The sequence below is a fragment of the Siniperca chuatsi genome, linkage group LG22, assembly GCF_020085105.1.
Source record: "Siniperca chuatsi isolate FFG_IHB_CAS linkage group LG22, ASM2008510v1, whole genome shotgun sequence".
Classification (NCBI taxonomy): domain Eukaryota; kingdom Metazoa; phylum Chordata; class Actinopteri; order Centrarchiformes; family Sinipercidae; genus Siniperca; species Siniperca chuatsi.
This window is the reverse complement of record NC_058063.1, coordinates 1,871,477-1,890,670: the sequence shown is the minus strand read 5'-3', so window position 1 is coordinate 1,890,670 and position 19,194 is coordinate 1,871,477. Positions and strand designations below refer to the sequence as shown.

General features: G+C 44.8%; 1 protein-coding gene across 5 annotated transcripts in view; it reads right to left on the bottom strand.

Moving 5' to 3' along the window:
- Positions 1 to 3,300: 3,300 nt before the first annotated feature.
- peli3 (pellino E3 ubiquitin protein ligase family member 3) overlaps positions 3,301 to 19,194 on the bottom strand; it is a 49,690-nt gene continuing 33,796 nt past the window's right edge. For all 5 annotated transcript variants that reach the window (XM_044185167.1, XM_044185170.1, XM_044185168.1 and 2 more), the window contains 3 exons: positions 15,335 to 15,559; positions 5,387 to 5,575; positions 3,301 to 4,155 (listed from right to left, as the gene is read on the bottom strand). In XM_044185167.1, the coding sequence (XP_044041102.1) occupies positions 3,556 to 4,155; positions 5,387 to 5,575; positions 15,335 to 15,559 (1,014 nt within the window). In that variant the 3' untranslated portion in view covers positions 3,301 to 3,555. The remainder of the gene's footprint in view (positions 4,156 to 5,386; positions 5,576 to 15,334; positions 15,560 to 19,194) is intronic.

Here is a 19,194-nt window from a genome sequence, read left to right as displayed (position 1 = left end):
AACTATTTCTTCATCTAAGCCATCAACCGGTCTCTTACACTCCATCTCAACTAGGCAGCTAAAAGAAGTTTTACCCTTAGTTAGCACTTCTTTAGTAGATATGATCGATCTGTCTTTATTATATTAAACCGCTTCTTAAAAAGCCCACTCTTGATCCAGGGGTTTCAGCCAACTACAGACCTGTATCTAACCTTCCCTTTCTCTCTGAGATCCTTGAGAAAGCAGTTGCCACTCAGTTGTGTGACTTTCTAAATAACCATTTTTTAATAACTTTTAAACTCCTACTACTGGACTGCACGCCATTAGGCAAAAACTCCTACACTAGATGGCTATCTGATAGCGCTGTAGCTAAATTTAAGGAAGTCATTCCATCTGCATTTAATTCAGTGCCATGTCTCAATATAACAGAGGACTCCTATGCTAATTTCAGTCCCTCCAAAATTGATCATCTTGTTGATAGTGCTGCAGGCTCACTGCGAACAATACTTGACTCTATTACCCCTTTAAAAAAGAAGATAATAAAACAAAGAAGGTTAGCTCCATGGTATAACCCCCAAACCCACAAATTAAAGCAAACATTGTGAAAACTTAAAAGGAAATGGTGTTAAAACCAATCTGGAAGAATCTCATTTAATCTGGCAAGATCGTCTTAAAACACATAGGAAGGCCGTCCGAAATGCCAGCAGCCTACAACTCATCATTAATAGAGGAAAAAGGATTCTGTGGAAAGACTATTAAATGTTAATTTTAACCCCATATGCCAGAACAAGGATGTGGTTAAAACAGCGAGTGGGTTTATGTACATGGGCTGTACTTGAATAGCCCTCAGGAGCAATTTTGTGTGGCCAAGGACACTTTGACATGTGGACTGGGAGAAGCTAGGATCGAACCACCAACCTTCCGATTGGTGGACGACCCACTCTACCACTAAGCCAATTGAATCTAATGATGACGCAGTACTAAGGCTATCATTATCGACGTCCACATGAATATAAAAATCACCTAAAATAATGACTATCTGTTTTAAGGACTAAACTTGATAAAAACTCAGAATAAGGACCAGGAGCGTGGTACACTATAACACACAGTCTTTCACACCCGACCTGGAAAACACTACAGCCAATTCTAAGAACAAGGCTTTCGAGTTAGTTATAATTTAGTTTAGGTTTCTGGTTGAGTAATAGGCTTGAGTCGAAGATGGCTGCAACTCCACCTCCTCGGCCGGTGCCTCGGGGAATATGAGTATTACTATGACTGGGTGGAGTGGATTCATTTAGGCTAACATATTCTTCATGACCCAGCCAGGTTTCAGTAAGACAAAATAAGTCAATATGATACTCTGATATTAAATCGTTAGTACAGCTTTAGGTAACAGAGATCTGATGTTTAAGAGTCCACAATTAATTCTCCTATTTAGTTGTGCTATGTCAGCGGTGGTAATCTTGTTTAGGTTTTTATGTATAACTCCTCTTCTGTTAACTTTTGATTTCATCAATTTAGGTCGTCGGGGTGCAGACACCATCACTGTGGGGTTTTAGGTGGGTAACTGCTCTGGAAGTGCAGAGAGGCGTGTAGGACTGCAACTCTGCCTCCTGGTCTCCACTCTGAGTTGATATGCCATAAAACACATGGCTTTCTCTGTTCAGGGGATCAGTACTTCAAAATCAAAATGTATGCTAACTGGATCATTTCATTCCATGTTTTTGAAACTGATTTTGAAGCCTGAACAGATAAGTGAAGTGAAGATGTAGGATTTTAAATTTTGGCGATGTAACATCAAAAAATACACAGTGCTGTGGCAGACAGCAAGGGATGCTGCTACTTCTCATGAACACACCCAGCAACTTTGATGTCAAGTCCCACTAAATTTCAATATTTATTGTGTGAGTGAAATTTTTGTCCTGATGGTGGGGCTACAGGAAAGGTCAAGGGGGTCACCAAAACATTTAAGATCAATCTTCTAAAGGACCATGATCTTGCATTTCAGATTTCCTGTCCATCTGGCCAGTACATGCTGAGACATTTTGCTCTGGACCAAAGTGCTGAATAGATGAATATTGTCATCATTAGTCCCTAACAAAATATAAATTATTATTCATTATATCAGGCACATTGACTGATGTCTAAAATTGTAATGAAAGCCCAATCATTTTTTGGTAGTCATAAGGGGTGTTTTATACATACACATACAGGAAAAGCTCGCCATAGGGGTGCACTGTTGCAGTCTACTGGAGCCACTAAAGGAAAGCCCCTCCCCAGCATCCATTAACCCGGCCAACATACTGTAGATCTCCTCTGCTGCCTGTCATCCTCATGGCGGCCGCCCTTGATTTGTACCCCTGCCTCTCCCAGTGGACCTTTAAATAACCGCACACACCAAGCAGATCAACTGTAGTACATCACTGTGTCAAATGGAAATGTTGGAAGGGAAATGAAGAGATATCTGACATTGCATATTGCCAGTTGCTGTTCAGGGTCTGGCTATGGCACTGATATAACAACTCTGCAGCCGCTCTGGCTGGGATTGCAGCTGCCCTCTGCATCCACTCTGCAGTGAGACCTTTTTAGCAGTGATATTACATGATAAGATACAAGCAATATCTGCTCACATCCAGTCTAAAATACCATGTTTACCTACACCTGACTGTTACAGTGGAGATATGCGTAAAGGTGCAGCTTGTGGAACATCCTTGTGGTGTTCTTGAATCTGGACAAACTAAAGGCTTTGTCAGTGTTTGTTCAACATCTCCTCAGGTGTTGAATAGGTGATGTGCATCTCTTCTGATGACAAAGCTGCCCTGTTGTTCTCCTCTCTCTCTCTCTGTCTCTCTCTCTCTCTCTCTCTCCCTCCCTCTCTCCCTCCCTCCCTCCTAGTGGGAAGGCATGGGGCTGCTTGGTGACCTTGAGTTATTTTTAGCACAATGGGGGCGCTGCAGACTGGGAGCAAGGCTTAGAGACACTCTGTGGAGTCTGTAGCTCATCACAGTGTAGTCTGCATGCTGGCTGCAACTACAGTGGGGGCTTCTCATAGGGAGAGGCTTTAATATTCGTCCAGCAACATGCAAACCTACAGCTGACGGAAACACATAGAGCAGCCTCGCTACTAGAATATTGAGTCTATGCAGGTACTTCTGTACTATCTTGAGTCTTATTTTCATATTGATCGTCTTGTTTCTTGCCCCTTCTTTTTAGTGATGCCGTCGTGCTCCAGATATTGACAATTAACTTGGTGAGTACAATGTTTTGGGCTGAGACTAAGCAGGTACTTACAGAGGAGAACAAAAGATCACTAAATCCATGTTCATTTCAACACAATTTATTTACATATTCTCCATACACCTAATATTCCATTTGAAGCCTTGACAATCTACTATTGCATGGCACTTTCAATTCATTCTGTCAACAGTCCTTTTCCTGTACTTGTCATCAGTGCTTTCTCTTTCATCCCACACTTGAGTGTTCAGATTTTTGTTCTAGCACACAGTCTTGCCTCAGCACGTCTATCTCAGTCCAATCCACTGTCACTTTCCTCTTAGTGGCACCCAGGTCTGAGCTTCAGTCGACGGGGCCCTGGAAGATGAGTTTGATGTGGCCCTGCTCCCCTGTCAACCAGGTACCACAGAAGGGGCAGGCAGCGTGGAAGGCATGGGTGCCATGGGGCAACGGGATCTGGCTCCACCCCACCACTGTCTTTTCTGAGCATACATGGCCGCAGGGGCAGAAAGCGTGAGTGGGCGGCCCGGCATCCAGGTACAATCCTCCCTCACAGCCCAGCCACAGTGGCACATAGGGGCCCACTCGCCGGCACATGGGGCACTCCCTCTCCCCGGTGCTGGCTGGTGCTGTGCCCCCGGGGCCAGCGGGACCCTTCTCCTTGCGGTAGCCCCAGTTGTGGTATCCATGTACATGGCCGCAGTTGACGTAGACCCAAGGCTGCTTCTTGTCAACAATCTCACGCTGGGCCAGACTGGGGAAGGCTAGGGTGTTGAAGCCCACGGGACACTGGGGCCGAGCGGCATTCAGCTCCTGGCGAAGGGACTCTAGCTGTTTGAGGGTGGGGGTGTGGCGCAGTCCGGCGGGGGTCCTCCACAGCAGGGTAGCCCCACATAGATCAATCAGAGAACCGTCCTGGAGGGTGTTTGACTCATTTTCAACCTCAAGAGGAGAAAAGAATATGGAAATGTAGCAGGGGAAAGAGAAGAAGAGAGGGTAGATCAGTTTTCATCGCTGGGAGTTTGTTAAACTGGGAACAACTCTGCACGGGGCTCGTCCTCTCTGTACAAGGGAATCTACCAGTATTCCCCTTCTATACCACCACATGATGGCACTGTGCTCAACTAGTTATGGTTCAGACAGTTGACACCATTAATTGTAAGTGGCTTTCTTCAAAATACCATCATCATCAGCATGTATGCATGACATTTTCAGATGGAATCTACAAATCAGTCAATTAAGGATAGTATCAGTTGTATAGTATAGGTTGGAACCTAAAATGGCATTTGTGTTTTTTAATGAATTTTCTGATCTATGTGTGCCCAGTGTATAGAGAGGGGAGTGACATGCAACCAGGGCCTCTGGTTAGCTTTTAACTGGGGAGACTGAGGTACATACTGTACATCCCTGACACACCCACTCTTTAAATTCTTAATTTTCTGGCTTTCTAGCTGAGTAGAAGCCTGTAAAGATGAGTACACGTGTCCAGTGCTGTGCTTGTTTTTCAACTGCTAGAGGCACTTGACACTTTTGTAAGGGTTCTCTTTATTGATTACAGCTCTGCTCTACCAGCCAGGCTGGGAGGTCAAACGTTCCTGTGTCAGTTTGACTTCTTGCTCTGGGGAGGATGCAGGTGGTCGAAGTTCATAACAAGCTCTCTACATCTATGGTAATTTATACTGGGGCCCCACCGGGGTGTTTTGCTCCTACTGCTGTACTCACTTTATACACATGACAGATGTATTACCCACTCCCTGTCACACTGACACTGTATAGTGGGTTGATGTCTAACAATAATAAATGTGGACTGGTTCCACTGATGGACTGATTTTACACCATCATACAGCATCTTTTAAAATACTGAAAAGTATAAATGACAGCCTGGTTCTGCAACAACAATACGGTGTTCACTTCCTTACATTACACTGTCTTTGAAATGTTATGTACAAAATCATTGAATCTCAAATATTTTCTGCATGCCCTCATACTGATATAATGCAGTTCTTTGTTCATACTTTTTATCTTGTTACTGTACTGCTGTAATGAACCAATTTCCACAGAAATCCACACAGTTTCAAGTTCTTGGGTCAAATCAAGGTCAGTAGCCTCAAACCTCGTGACCATAGAAAAGCAAACATAAGACTAATTTTCCCATCAGCCCCTTTCATCTTACCAGTTTTCCCCTCTGTTGGGCTGAGCGAGTCTCCCTCAAGGCAAAGACGTTTCCACAAACTGAAATTTCCCTCCAGACGCCCGGAGCTGGCTCAGACACAAACTCCCCCGCCGGGTGCATCACCAGCACCCCGTTGGTGGTCAGGCCATCCATCAAGCCATCCGATGTCCTCCATTTGGCAGCCCGCTCCTGAGAGACCCCCACACATACACACACACAAACACACACAAAGCAGACAGATATAAAGTTTAGGGGAATGATGGGGAGGCACAGAGGGATGACAGTGGAAGTGGATGTCAGAGGTGGCTGGCTAGAAAAACAGCCAACGTTGCTTTTCTCTGCTGCTATATTTAGCTCAGTACAGAATGACTATTGTACTGACTAATGCACAGAGATGCACCCACACCTAAGAATAAACCCATCCCAGAGAGAAAGAAAGGATGTATTGTGAACACAAATTAGCTCTCATGGAATGAAACTGCAAATTTCTGGCATGTGTAGCTTTATTTTTAAAAAAAGCTTTTAAAGGGCCAAGGCAGCCTGGAGATTTAGTTCTGCAAACAATCCTTTGTGGGCGTTGCTGCTCTGGAGGAAAGAAAAAATTCACTGGATGAGTTCAACATTAATGTGTAAGGCCAAAGAACAATAGTTTTTAGATCACAAGTTAGCAAAGTGGCAAACTTGAAGCTGCACTTATCAGAAATACTTTATCAATACTATATGAACAACGAGTCAAATGAATGTGTACTGTGAAAGGTAAAGACAAACAGACAGAGAATTATCACCAACTCTGCAGTTCCCCTCAGCTCTACAGAGCTTTTTAGCCTTTTTTGGCTCATTGTTGTGGTTTTAACGTCCCCAAATGTGCTGTTTGGTTCCTTCTCACCATGCACTCTTGTCTCCTTAGTTTCCAGCAGCAGCAGGCAGCAGCAGTGAAAAAGCTCTGATAAACCCACTGTACACTACCTGCTCAGCACCAAACAGCAAACTAGGAAAATAGTGGAGCATTTAGCAGCTACAGCCAGATATTTCCCTCAGGGTTTGGTGGAGACCAAACCAGAGCTAAAAGGAGAGTGATTATTGGACTGACGTTCATCAGGTGGACACAAAGACGACTCCAAATGAATGCTAATGTTGCTCCGAGTCTGCTAGATGTGTAAACAGATGATTGTTTGCTAACATATTAGCCATATTAACCTTATAAGGTGATAATATGTCAATCTTGTGTTTTCAGCTTGTTGCGCTGCCCCTAAGTAGCCAACAAAATCACTTAAGACTCATTAAACTTCAGAAGAAATTCTGATAAAAATATTGTGTTCAGGCTAGCTAAATACTCAATACAATACTAGAGCCAGAACAAACACATTTTCTAGTTTTTATCATGTCCCTGCATTCATTGTTTGGCTGTCTCTTGATATGTGTATTTAGCATCAAATATGTCACAATATGTCAAATATGTCTTCCCTTAAAACGTTAAAATAATTTAATGCAGAGGGCGTGTACAGAAATGTATTCAATCAAATGTGATTTGGGGTGACAAGCTAAACCTCACCCATCTTGACTTTAGCTTGTGGGTCGTACTAACTGGCAGAGCGACAATGTGGGTCAGAGGTGTGTGTTGGGATCATTTGGCATTGAAAACTACTATAGAGAGAGGTAATTACAGAGTGTAAATATATTTAATGGCTATTGCTGAAAACATGCTGACCATAAATAGTATCAAAAAAGGGGTCTGATATAATGAAAATCTTAAGGATTGTTACTTATATCTGCAACACATCATCCTACAGTTCAGAGGTGAACCACAGGGGCTGATTTTTAATAAAAGGACAATATTTGCTTCATATATCAGTTTAAATGCAGTCCTGATGGCTGGGGGAGTTATACAAGCCTCAGCTGTAATGCGTGTGTGACGAGCACTGGTTGCTGACGTTATCTCTCTGACTGTTGGCCTAGTTGTCGGGGGTCCTGATGAATCTTGCATGGGATGAAGTCGTGCTGTCATAAGAAAGGGCTATTATTGGTTTGCATGGCTTTGTGCACCTAGTTTTAGACCGCCCCACCCAGCTTCTGCTGTGGTTTGGAAGCTTTCACATGTTAAAATATATTAAAGAAGAGTATACCAACTGAGGAAGGAAAATAAAGTACAGTACAGGGGAAAATAACTACTATCTGGTTTGTTAATTTGAAAAAACATGTTTTACATGCCATTCCAGTATTCAAATGGGTTAGGGTTGGGGTTGGGGTTACTTTTCATAATTAGCCTCTAGCTGTTGTTAGCTAAACTCTGTAGCTGGGTAAGGCTCAAGACAGCCCTAGTTACTAAACTGGAGCTGCAGCAAGACAGAGGCCAGAAAATGCCTGCTGAGTTGGCTTGATGGTGCATGACCGTGCTGCGTTAATTAACATAAGCAGTACACTCCTTTCTATTACAGGGTTTAATAGGGGCAGCTAGGCTGCCAGCCCCTCTTGGAATTGCCAATGTTGTTGTTGTTGTTCTTCTTCTTCTTCTTCGGAAATCTGCCTTCCCATGCATGAAAATAAACAAAATTTTGCCCATAGGTGCAGTCCTATGCCAAGCTTCCTCAACAGGCTTTGTGGCCAATAGTCCTGATGGTGGCGCTACAGCAACCATCTAAAGTTTAAATCTTTGAAAATTCATAACAAATCAGTCGTACATGCTACCACTTTGCAACTTTCACCAAATGTTTTTTCTCAAAAACTATAAAACTAATAAAACCTATCTCCTCCCACATTTTTTACTCAATCGACACCAAACTTGCCACACTGCATCTTCAGATTGTCCAGCTGATCCAGCTGTTTTTTGAAATATCAAAAATTGAGCCCACAGTGCTTCAAAATGTTTTACTGTAAACAGTAGTGTAAACAGCTACTGCACAATCTCAGTAAATAAATCTCCAATGTTTCTAAAAAAAATGACAACATTTTATTGTCATGGTAGATGTAGTGTGGTAAATTTCAGAATTGTATCTCAAACATTTTTGATAGTATTTTGAAACCATTGCAGTCAATGGTAATAGAGCATCTTTAAGCATTAGTTTGTCATTTATGGAGCAATAAATCTTTGTAAAAATAAATTACGTGTTGTCTAGATGGAGATCACAAACTGAATTTTTGACACTAGTTTGAAATCTGCCTTTATTACAACCCTGGTGGTTACAATTGTTATTAATCTTATTACTATAATTAGCATTATTATTCCTATCACTATCAGTCATATTATTATTACTTTATTAATATTAATATTGTCACTACATTACATTATTTAAAATTTCTAGGTGGAATTTGCATTATGCTTTTTCTGTTTCTGTGGGTAGCTCGTGCATGCCATTGATGATAAAGGTTATGAGTTCAAGACCTGGGTGATGCACAGTGAACATCTTTCATCAGTAGTCATCAGCCCTGCTCCTGGAGAGCTACTGCCATGCATGTTTTAGGTATGTCCCCATTCTAACACGCATGATTCAAATGTTTTAACTCATTATCCAGCCCTTGACTAGCTTCAGCTGCTTCCTCCTACATTTTTTGCTCAATTGACACCAAACTAAGATACGGCTTCTCGCTTGGCAGGTAGTTCTGCAAGATCACGACTTGCTCTTTGTGTCTAAGATTGTGAGTTCGATCCCTGGATGATGCAGCATAAACATGCTAATGTCTAATTAGGCATTGTGCTGTGTGGATTAGAGACACTTGACTTTAACGTGTAGTAACTTTGGTCCGGCATGAACTGAATTTGTCTTCTTTTTTTTCCATCTTCCATCTTCCTCCTCCTCCTTCTTCCTCCTCACAGCTTGCGCAGAAGCTATAATTACAAATTGGGTCTTCCATTTGTAGTTTTGTTGACTTTGTCTTTCTGCCAATAGTAATGATAAAATCGCAATCACCAAGTTAAAGGAAAACTATGGTTTATTACAATTTGGATTTTTATTTTCGTAGCTTTGACCACTGGTTATGATAATATTGTACTCATCAAAGTAAATGCTGAGATCTGGGAGCACGACTGCATTGCTAAAAAATAGGGCCAACAGGTCAAGAAATGAGGGAGCAGGTTGTAAACAAGCCGACAGTTTAGCCAAATGTTGTTTGTTGTGACCAGTCTGACTTATGTTTGGGCAACCAAACCAGTGTTCCCTCTGGGGATTAATATCTTAGTTATTTATGGCATGTAATTAGTTACAAAACCCGCGCACAAAAAAAACAGGCGCATGCACGTGATACAAGCGCACAGAACAGTATCCGCAAGCGGAAAACCATCCTCGTGAGGGACATGACATGATCACACAGTCGTCATTTCTCCCTATAGCCATGTTGCTGTGTGGCGCTAATGTTACATTAAACACCACCGCACAAAGTAACCTAAATCTATAGCTAATATGTTGCAAAATTAATTAATTACTCTACCACAAAAGATTCATCACTTGATATGACTGAGTCTGAGTCTCACTCCACTCGACCATGAAATATGCAGGTTGTGCAACGAACTGGCAACCACTGGAATGGAATGCAAGGGGGTAGGGGGAGTACGTCATCTAGTGGCTGGATGTTATCAATGTTATCAGCTTTAATCATTACTAGACTGGGCTTCATTTCCCAAAATGATCTTCTGGCTAAAATGATCTTAGTCCACGGAGTTACAATGGGACTAAGATAGTCTCAGCCTTAAGACGCTTTTAGGAAATGGGCAACCACACTCTGAAGACCTACCTTGCCAGGAACACTCACCAAGAAAGTGAGAATATCTGTCATAAATACGTTATATATGTTTGTGTAAACTACATGCGGTTAAGTTTTTCTAATTCAACTTGTTACTGTAGTTGCTTTTGAACTACGCTCAGAACAGGATGAAAGAAAAGGCATGAGATTGGTGGCATCATTCCATTTATTTTTTTAATTGGCCAAAAACCTGCTCATAATCAAAGGCTGTGTCTGCCTAACACTGTAAAGGACAATGGTCAACTTCGCAGCTATTTGTAACTACACATTGTTTACAGGCTAAATGATAGACAAACTTGTACTGGAACATGTTTATAAAGACAGTTGTAAATGCTGAGTGTTTGTTGCAGAGGAGTGTTGAAGGATGTCCTGTGTTGAGATAAGAGGATCTGCAGGGGTCAGCTGCACAGCCAGCGAGCAGGATGACAACAGCATCACTACAGGAGACATGTGAGGGGGAAAAGGGGATTTTAATGGAGTGGTCGGTTCCAGACTACCCCGTTTCCAAGGTTCTGGATCTGCTCAACCCGTTGGAAGAGCCGGAGCTCGGCAGTAGCCCACCAGTGGCACACTTGGGGGGCCCTGGGGTCCCCCTCTCCACCGCCACCGCCCTGCCGGTGATAGGCGGCCTGCTGCGGGAGCTGTCAGACATCATTAGTAGAGCAGCCGCCTACAGAGACCTCACTGTCCCGCCGGCACAAGAGACCGCCCCTCCAGATGAAATGTCTAGTGTCATACCAGGAGGGAGGGGATCCCAGGAACCTGAAAGCTCCAGTATCTACCTACTCCCCACTCACCAAGGTAGAGGGTTTTATGGAGCATGGTTTCCCTCCCGTTCCCCCTCTGGAGCCCAACCTCACAGCCTTTTTCGGGGTGAAGCAGGCCAGCACGGTCGCCAGACAGCTACCTGCCCTGCCCTACCCTGGAGATCAGCTGCCGTCGCGTCTGGCGTCTGGCAGACCACACTCACCAGTGCGCCTTTCAGGCATCAGCGGCAGCTAACAACATCACCCTGCTGATCTTCTTCAGCGGCAGCTAACAACATCACCCTGCTGACTTTCTCCTTGACTAAGCTAGCCAAACACCATGACACCGGAAGAGGCGTCTGAAATTAGCCGCCAGCGCTTCACTTACCTTGTGCACTTCCATCGGCGTCTCCCAGGCCAGGATTGCGGCTTGGCAGATACAAATCCATTGGCACCTCTAGCTGCAACAGTCCACCGTCCCTGAGGTGTCAAAGAGAGACCTACTGGAAGCTCCCATCAGTCCGGACGGACTGTTTGGGCCACACTTCCGCTCTGTGGTTGACACCGCCAGGTCAGCTTCGGAGGAAGCGGAAGTCAGCAGGTGTTATGTCGGCTGAACATCACCAGCAGCAGAGACGGCCCTCGGCTGCGCCTCTCATTCCCACACCTCCTCCTCCTCCTCCTCTCCCACCACCACCTCAGCCAGCGGCAGGCTCCTCGGCAGCCTTTCAAAAACAGCCGTGTGGCTTGCTCTTGGTCCAACCCTCTGCAGGAGCTGCCCAAGAAGCAGAGCAGGAGACAATGACGGGTTGAAGGGGTTGTGTGTGGTTCTTTGTATGCTCTTTATGCACAAAACTGTTTTGAAATAAAACACAAACATCGTACTCTAAAGAGCAGTGTTCCTATAATAACGCAGTCTGTCCCTGAATCTACTGATTCAGCCACAGCTGTCACACACGCATCCCCCACACAGTGTGAGCTGTTAGCCTTTAACCTTTCGGTTATAAGGCAGCACTGACTCACGACATTTAAGCAGCACTCCTCTTGTCACACACTCAGAGGCTTCCCCCACACGTTGTCTGTGTGATAATGAGCCCACGAGCGCGTCATTACGCCTCGTGAGGACAGCGCACACACAACTGTCTGCGCTCGGTGTCTCCTCTCCTCACCATGCGGTGTGAGAGTGTTGATTCACCTCGGTGTCACGTTTTCGAGCTCTCTTCCTAAACGCGACATCTTGACACTGCTGCCCCAGCGCATTACGCACCAGGTTCCCAGCCGCGTTCAGCTGTTAGCCCTTTCGGTCAGAGCCCCCCATGAGTTGCATGGGAGAATATCCTGACACGCGTAACGGCGGCTCTGGCTTGGCTCGCCTCCATGGCAACAGCAGTGCACCAAACGCATGTACGCCCGCTTTCAGAGCATTACTCAGAGTGGCAGCACGTATGCTCCATGCACAGCTGGTTGAGCAGTTCGCCCCCCCACCGCAGTTCAACGGGATACTGGAAATGATCCTGTCATCCCAGGAACAATGCCTCACTCTCCAATCAGAGCTGCAGGAACCCCTGAAAATATTATTTCCAGGGTCCCACAGGGAGAGGAAAATCAGGGGTTTTACTCCCAGGATTTTCTGGTCCCCCAAAACACGGGGAGAATTAGGCCCATTCTCGATTTTTCACTGTTCAACAAATTGATAATGGACAGACCTTTACCGGTACTGGAATGTGTTCACCAGGGCATAAATGAAAGATGCGTATTTCCACATCTCCATCATCCCGAAACACAGGAAATTCCTGCACTTCTCACTTCAGGGAATTCAGTATCTGTACAACCGTCTGCCGTTTGGTTACTCCCTGGCTCCACACACTTTCTCCAGATGTGTGGAGACGGCTCCTGTCGTTATGCAGGAGAGGGATGAGAGTATTGTTTTATTTGGACGACCTGCTTTTGCTGGCTCGCTCCAGGGAGGACGCCGCGTTACAGATAACGACGCTGGTAACGCATCTGTCGAGCTTGGGTTTCATGATAAACTGGAAAAAGAGCTCTCCCCTCCCAGCGCGTCATTTACCTGGGAGTGGAATTGGACTTAAATGAGAGCACAGCTCTCACAGCAGAGAATGGAGGCTCTGACAGCTGAATCTGTGGATCAGGTTCCCCTAAGTTTCTGTCAGTCAAGGCAGCTTTGCTTATGGCCCTGACGTCTACAAAAAGAGTTAGTGATCTATCTGCTCTCTCTGTGGCTCCATCGTGTCTCAGGATCCAAGGAGATGGCAGCTTGGCTGTTTTGCACCCTAATCCACCTAAGAGCATCACTAGCTCCTTCAGATTGAGAGTGATAACCTTGGATGGTTCCTTCCCTCCTCCTCACAGCTGGAGGACGTCTCATCTCCTCTGCCAGGTGCGCACGCTGTCTTGCTACGTTGCGTGCGCGGCTGCCTTGCGCCGTTCTCAGTGCCTGTTTATGCACTACAGAGAGCAATCTCAGGGGCTGTCTCCGTCTGCACAGTGTCACACTGGCTGTGTGAAGCTGTTTCACAGGCGTATCTCTCCTCTGGGATGGATCCTCTGGAGAGCATCAGAGCACACTCCACCAGAGGGATTTCATCCTCCACGGCTTTGCACGGAGGAATGACAGTGGAAGGCATTTGCACTGCAGCTTCATGATCTCCCCCTGTTCTTTCATTTGCTTCTATCTTCGGGATGTTTCCTGCTTCTCAATGACTCACTCTGTACCGAGTGTTCTATCATAGTGATTGGTCTTCGGATTCGGTTATGCGCTCTTCCTCCTGCCTGTCGGCGCATGGAGAGCTGCCCTTCTGTCCCTCCTCTGCTCCGTCTCTGCTTTGTCACAGCAGTAGGCTTTATTTATTCCCAGCCCCCATCCCCTCATGGACAATATTGGCTCTTCTACTATGCTGTGCTGTTGAGGCACATATGGGGTTCTGTGATGCGGCTTTGCGCATGACGCACTGGCTGGGCATGGGACGCCTTTTATTTCATCTGTGAAGTGGGATGTGTTTGTGCTTGTGGTACCGGACAGACCCAGTGAGGTGCGGAACATATCCTGCTTCGCCTTTAACCTACTAGCGATGGCCTTAGAGAGTGAAGCCTATACGAAATAGAATGTTAGTTATGTATTGTAACTCCAGATTCTATGAGTATAGGTGCAGCCCTCTAAGTTCTGGGCCTCACTGGCTTCTTAAATAGCTGAAGAAAAGTTATTTTAGGAGCCGACTGTCCAGTCTCACTCCAATTTATAAACGAGGTGAGGCCCACACAACAGGTGGGCGGTGACTAAAATTTTTTCAGTGCTGCGCGTGCGCGCGAGGGATAGACCCACTAGTGATAGCCTTAGAGGGCTACGTCTATACTATACTATATTACGTATTATACGTAACTAACGTTCTGTGCGCTCATATCACGTGCACATGCCTGGTTTTTATATGCGCAGGTTTTGAAATGAGCCATAGTTACAGTTATCTATCTATAAATCATGAAGACGCGACTAAATACTGATATTAAACATATTCATTATTGAATTTATTATTAAAACAACTTGCCAATGATTTTGCAAAGCTAGGATGCGCCAGTGTAATTTGTCTGTTGTTGTCACATTTGATGTTGCGCTTCTGCTTGAGATGGTGAAATAAGTTTGCTGTGTTGCCCCCTTTTGCTGTTATTTTCTTTATACACTGCTTATACAGTATATAACTGGGGTCTGTTGAAGATCTGACTTTTTATATCTAAAGCACTTTCACACTACCAAAGTCACTCTTTGTTTTGGAACTAAGCCCTCCACAGTGGAGCCAGCAGCAACATTACTTTCCCTTGCCATGCCATGTTACTACTGTATGTAGTCATGATGTAAATACGCCAACATGTCACACGTTAGCATGATATGACACATTTTTATCCTGTTAAAAATTATACCGGTATAATATTGAACAATATGATATGGCACAGCACTAATTTCCAGATCTCAATATCTATTTTGGTCAGTACAATATTATCATAACTGATACGGCCAAAACTAGGAAAGTAAGTTAAAAGCACCAAAATCCTGAACAATACATACAGTACCATAAATACAGTGTTTAAAGACATACTGACATATTGCATGTTATAATGTGTAGTATGTTTACTGACCGGCTATGTAACCACACACGTACCTCTCCAATAGCTTTAGACAGTAACATATGATGAGAAGCATTAGATCTACACTTGACTAATACTACCAGCAAGTCCCTTCCACACACACACATGAACACACAAGTGGAGAACACTGCTCCTTCCTCTCCCATGCTTCCTCAAGCCAGGTCACATGCGCTGACACCTATCCTCACAGCTATGATGTCATCCGTGGGTGGGAACAGCCATGTCCCTGCTGTTTCTCTCACCATGGTTGCCATGGTTACCAGTCCCTGTGTTTACCAGGAGAAGCCTGGAACCCACAAGGGAGAACACTCACCCCCAGGAAGATGTTCTTGGAGGAGTCGAAGCCGGCGGCATAGATGCGGGCTGTGTAGGGAGCGCTGCGTTCACACATGATGCGGCAGGCATAGCGGGAGATGGTGCTCTGGACCGACTGGCCTCCGCCGCCACCCTCTCCTGCTGCACCCCCGCCCTGACCGCTGCCACTGCCCGCTGTGTCCGTCACCACAAAGTCGATCATGCTCTCTGTGGACCGGCCAATCTGAGAAAACCAAGCAGAGGGATCAATATCATAAAACAATAATAAAAAGATGAATAGTGCACAAGTATAATCATGCTTGTACTAAAGGGTTGGTTCACCCAAACTACAGAAATCATATTTTCTCACTTATATCTAGTGGTATCTAGCCATGCAAATAGATTTGGTTTTATTTGCCCAGGTTTTCAGATATCTGTGTCTGAGATTTCCACCTTGGAACTACCTTTTAGAGCACATGTAAAAACCCCCCACTGTATTTAAAACTACATCCTCAAAATGAACTGAGTATACTAAATCATCAATGTCACTGACCGAATCAGTACATTTTTACATTGAAGCTCCACTCACTGGTGATTAAAAGTGACATTGTGCCACACTGGTTTTCCAGATTGGGTGGTTTTCCACCCCTTTGGGCTACTTATTATTTGAGTGGGTAAAAATGGTTTTGGGTGTTTGAGATCATTTGGGCTCCTTTTTGAACAATTTGGGCGGTTTCCCCTGATGAAAAGTTAACGGCTACATTCCAATGAATCGGCCCCTCACCGCCTCCAGTTAGGAAAAGTATGGTTGTTGTACACCCACGATTGAAACCCCCAACATGGAGAGAACTCTGTTGTGAAGTTGCACAGAGAACAAAAAAAAGGAGACAAAGACACACACCCCTGTCTACAGTGGAGCTGAGGTGGAACAGGTGAATAGTTTTAGGTTGCTGGCAATCGGCCAGCTTTTACAGAGGAGCAATAGAAAGCATCCTGACTAGAAACATCAGAAACCGACATGGGATGTGCACGGCCCAGGACAGGAAGGCTCTGCAGCAGGTGATTAAAAGTGCCCAGAACATCTTTGGTATCCATCTACCAAGCGTCAGTGATATCGGAGAGGTGAGGTGCCTGCGCAGAGCTCAAAGGATACTAAAAGACAATACCCACCTCAGCCACAGCCTGTTCACCCTGAGATACAGAAGTATCTGCTGCCGTACCACCAGACTACAGAGCAGCTTGCCTCTTTCCTCAGGCTGTGAGATTCATCAATATGATGCATTCACCATAAATAATAGTTTTCTGTTTTGTTTTTTTTGAGTGTAGCATGAAGGGACTACAGCTTGCATTTCATTGTACAGCCCTGTGTTGTATAATGATAAATAAATTAATATTGAACCTTGAAAATTATTTCATATATCCTACAGATGAAAAAACTCTTCCAAAAAAAAAAAAACAACCAAAAAAGAAAAAAGTGTTATTTTTATTACACTTGGGCAGGACAAGGCTTTGATTGGGCTACTGGGTGTCAAATTCTGTCAGCACTGCATCATCAACTATGGTACGGCAACTAACACACAAAAAAAGCCAAACAAACAATCACGATGCCATGACTGGCAAGGAAGGTGACTGCTGAGCTGTTAAAGGTAAACCATTTATTACAACTTTGGTTCTTTCATCAGTTCTGTCACTTAATAATACTGTACTCACCAAAGTAATTTCTGAGATCTGGGGGCATGAAAACGACCGTTAGCCAAAATATCTGCACAATAGCTTGCAACTACAGTAAGTACAGTAGCTGAAGCAGGAAGTTAATCTGTAAACTGTGATGGATGTTTACAACAGACAGTTATCAGAATCAGAAATACTTTATTGATCCCCGAGGGGAAACTAATGCAACCACAAGGGGGCGAATGCAACCACAAGGGGGCACAAGCCAGTGTCTTCTTGTGCCAGTCCCAAGTCTGGATAAATGCAGAGGGTTGTGTCAGGAAGGGCATCCGACGTAAAACACATGCCAAATTAAAAATGCGAATCGTGAAAATGACTTCCATACCGGATCGGTCGGGGCCCGGGTTAACAACGGCCGCCACCGGTGCTGTTGACCTACAGGGTACTGGTGGAAATTGGACTACTGTTGGTCAAAGATGAAGAAGGAGAGGAGGAAGGTGTGTTCGTAGGCAGAGAGAGAAGAGGAAAGCTAAGAATGTAGAACTGACAGTAGGGACTTTGAATGTTGGGACTATGACAGGGAAGGCTAGAGAGTTGATTGACAGAATGCAGAGAAGGAAGGTGGACATACTGTGTGTCCAGGAGACCAGGTGGAAAGGTAGCAAGGCTAGAAGCTTAGGAGCAGGGTTCAAGTTGTTCTACCATGGGTCAGATAGGAAGAGAAACAGAGTAGGAGTTATCCTGAAAGAGGAGTTTGTGAGGAATGTTCTAGAGGTGAAAAGAGTATCAGACAGGTTGATGAGTCTGAAGCTGGAAATTGAAGGGGTGATGTTCAATGTTGTGAGTGGTTATGCCCCACAGGTAGGATGTGAGTTAGAAGAGAAGGAGAAATTCTGGAGTGAGTTAGATGAAGTGATGCAGAGCATCCCCAGAGGTGAGAGAGTGGTGATTGGTGCAGATTTCAATGGGCATGTAGGTGAAGGGAACAGAGGTGATGAGAATGTGATGGGCAGGTTTGGTCTTCAGGACAGGAATGCAGAAGGACAGATGGTGGTAGACTTTGCAAAGAGGATGGAAATGGCTGTAGTGAACACTTTCTTCCAGAAGAGGCAGGAACATAGGGTGACATATAAGAGCGGAGGTAGAAGCACTCAGGTGGACTACATCTTGCGTAGACGTTGTAATCTGAAAGAGACCAGTGACTGTAAAGTAGTAGTAGGAGAGAGTGTAGCCAGACAACACAGGATGGTAGTGTGTAAAATGATTCTGGTGGTGAGGAAGATGAAGAGGACAAAGGCAGAACAGAGGACGAGGTGGTGGAAGTTGAAAAAGGAAGAATGTCGTGTAGTTTTCAGGGAGGAGCTGAGACAGACTCTGGGTGGTCAGGAAGTGCTCCCAGATGACTGGACCACTACAGCTAATGTGATCAGGGAGACAGGTAGGAGGGTACTCAGTGTGTAGAAAGAGGTTAGCTAAGAAGAAGTGGGACGCTGAGAGGACTGAAGGGAGTAGACAGGAGTACAGGGAGATGCAGCGTAAGGTGAAGGTAGAGCTGGCAAAGGCCAAACAAAGAGCATATGAGGACTTGTATGCTAGGTTGGACACTAAAGAGGGAGGGGTGGATTTGTACAGGTTGGCCAGACAAAGAGATAGAGATGGGAAGGATGTGCAGCAGGTTAGGGTGATTAAAGATAAGGATGGAAATGTATTGACAGGTGCCAGGAGTGTGATGGGAAGATGGAAGGAGTACTTTGAAGAGTTGATGAATGAGGAAAATGAAAGGGAACGAAAAGTAGAAGAGGTGACTGGTGTGGAGCAGGAAGTATCAAAGATTAGCAAGAGTGAAGTGAGAAGGACGTTGAAGAGGATGAAGAGTGGAAAGGCAGTTGGTCCTGATGACATACCTGTGGAGGTATGGAAGTGTCTAGGAGAGGTGGCAGTAGAGTTTCTGACTAGTTTGTTTAACAAGATCTTGGAGAGTGAGAGGATGTCCGAGGAATGGAGGAGAAGTGTACTGGTGCCAATTTTTAAGAACAATGGAGATGTGCAGAGCTGTGGCAACTACAGAGGAATAAAGCTGATAAGCCATACAATGAAGTTGTGGGAAAGAGTAGTGGAAGCTAGGCAAAGAGCAGAGGTGAGCATTTGTGAGCAGCAATATGGTTTCATGCCTAGAAAGAGTACAACAGATGCAGTATTTGCTTTGAG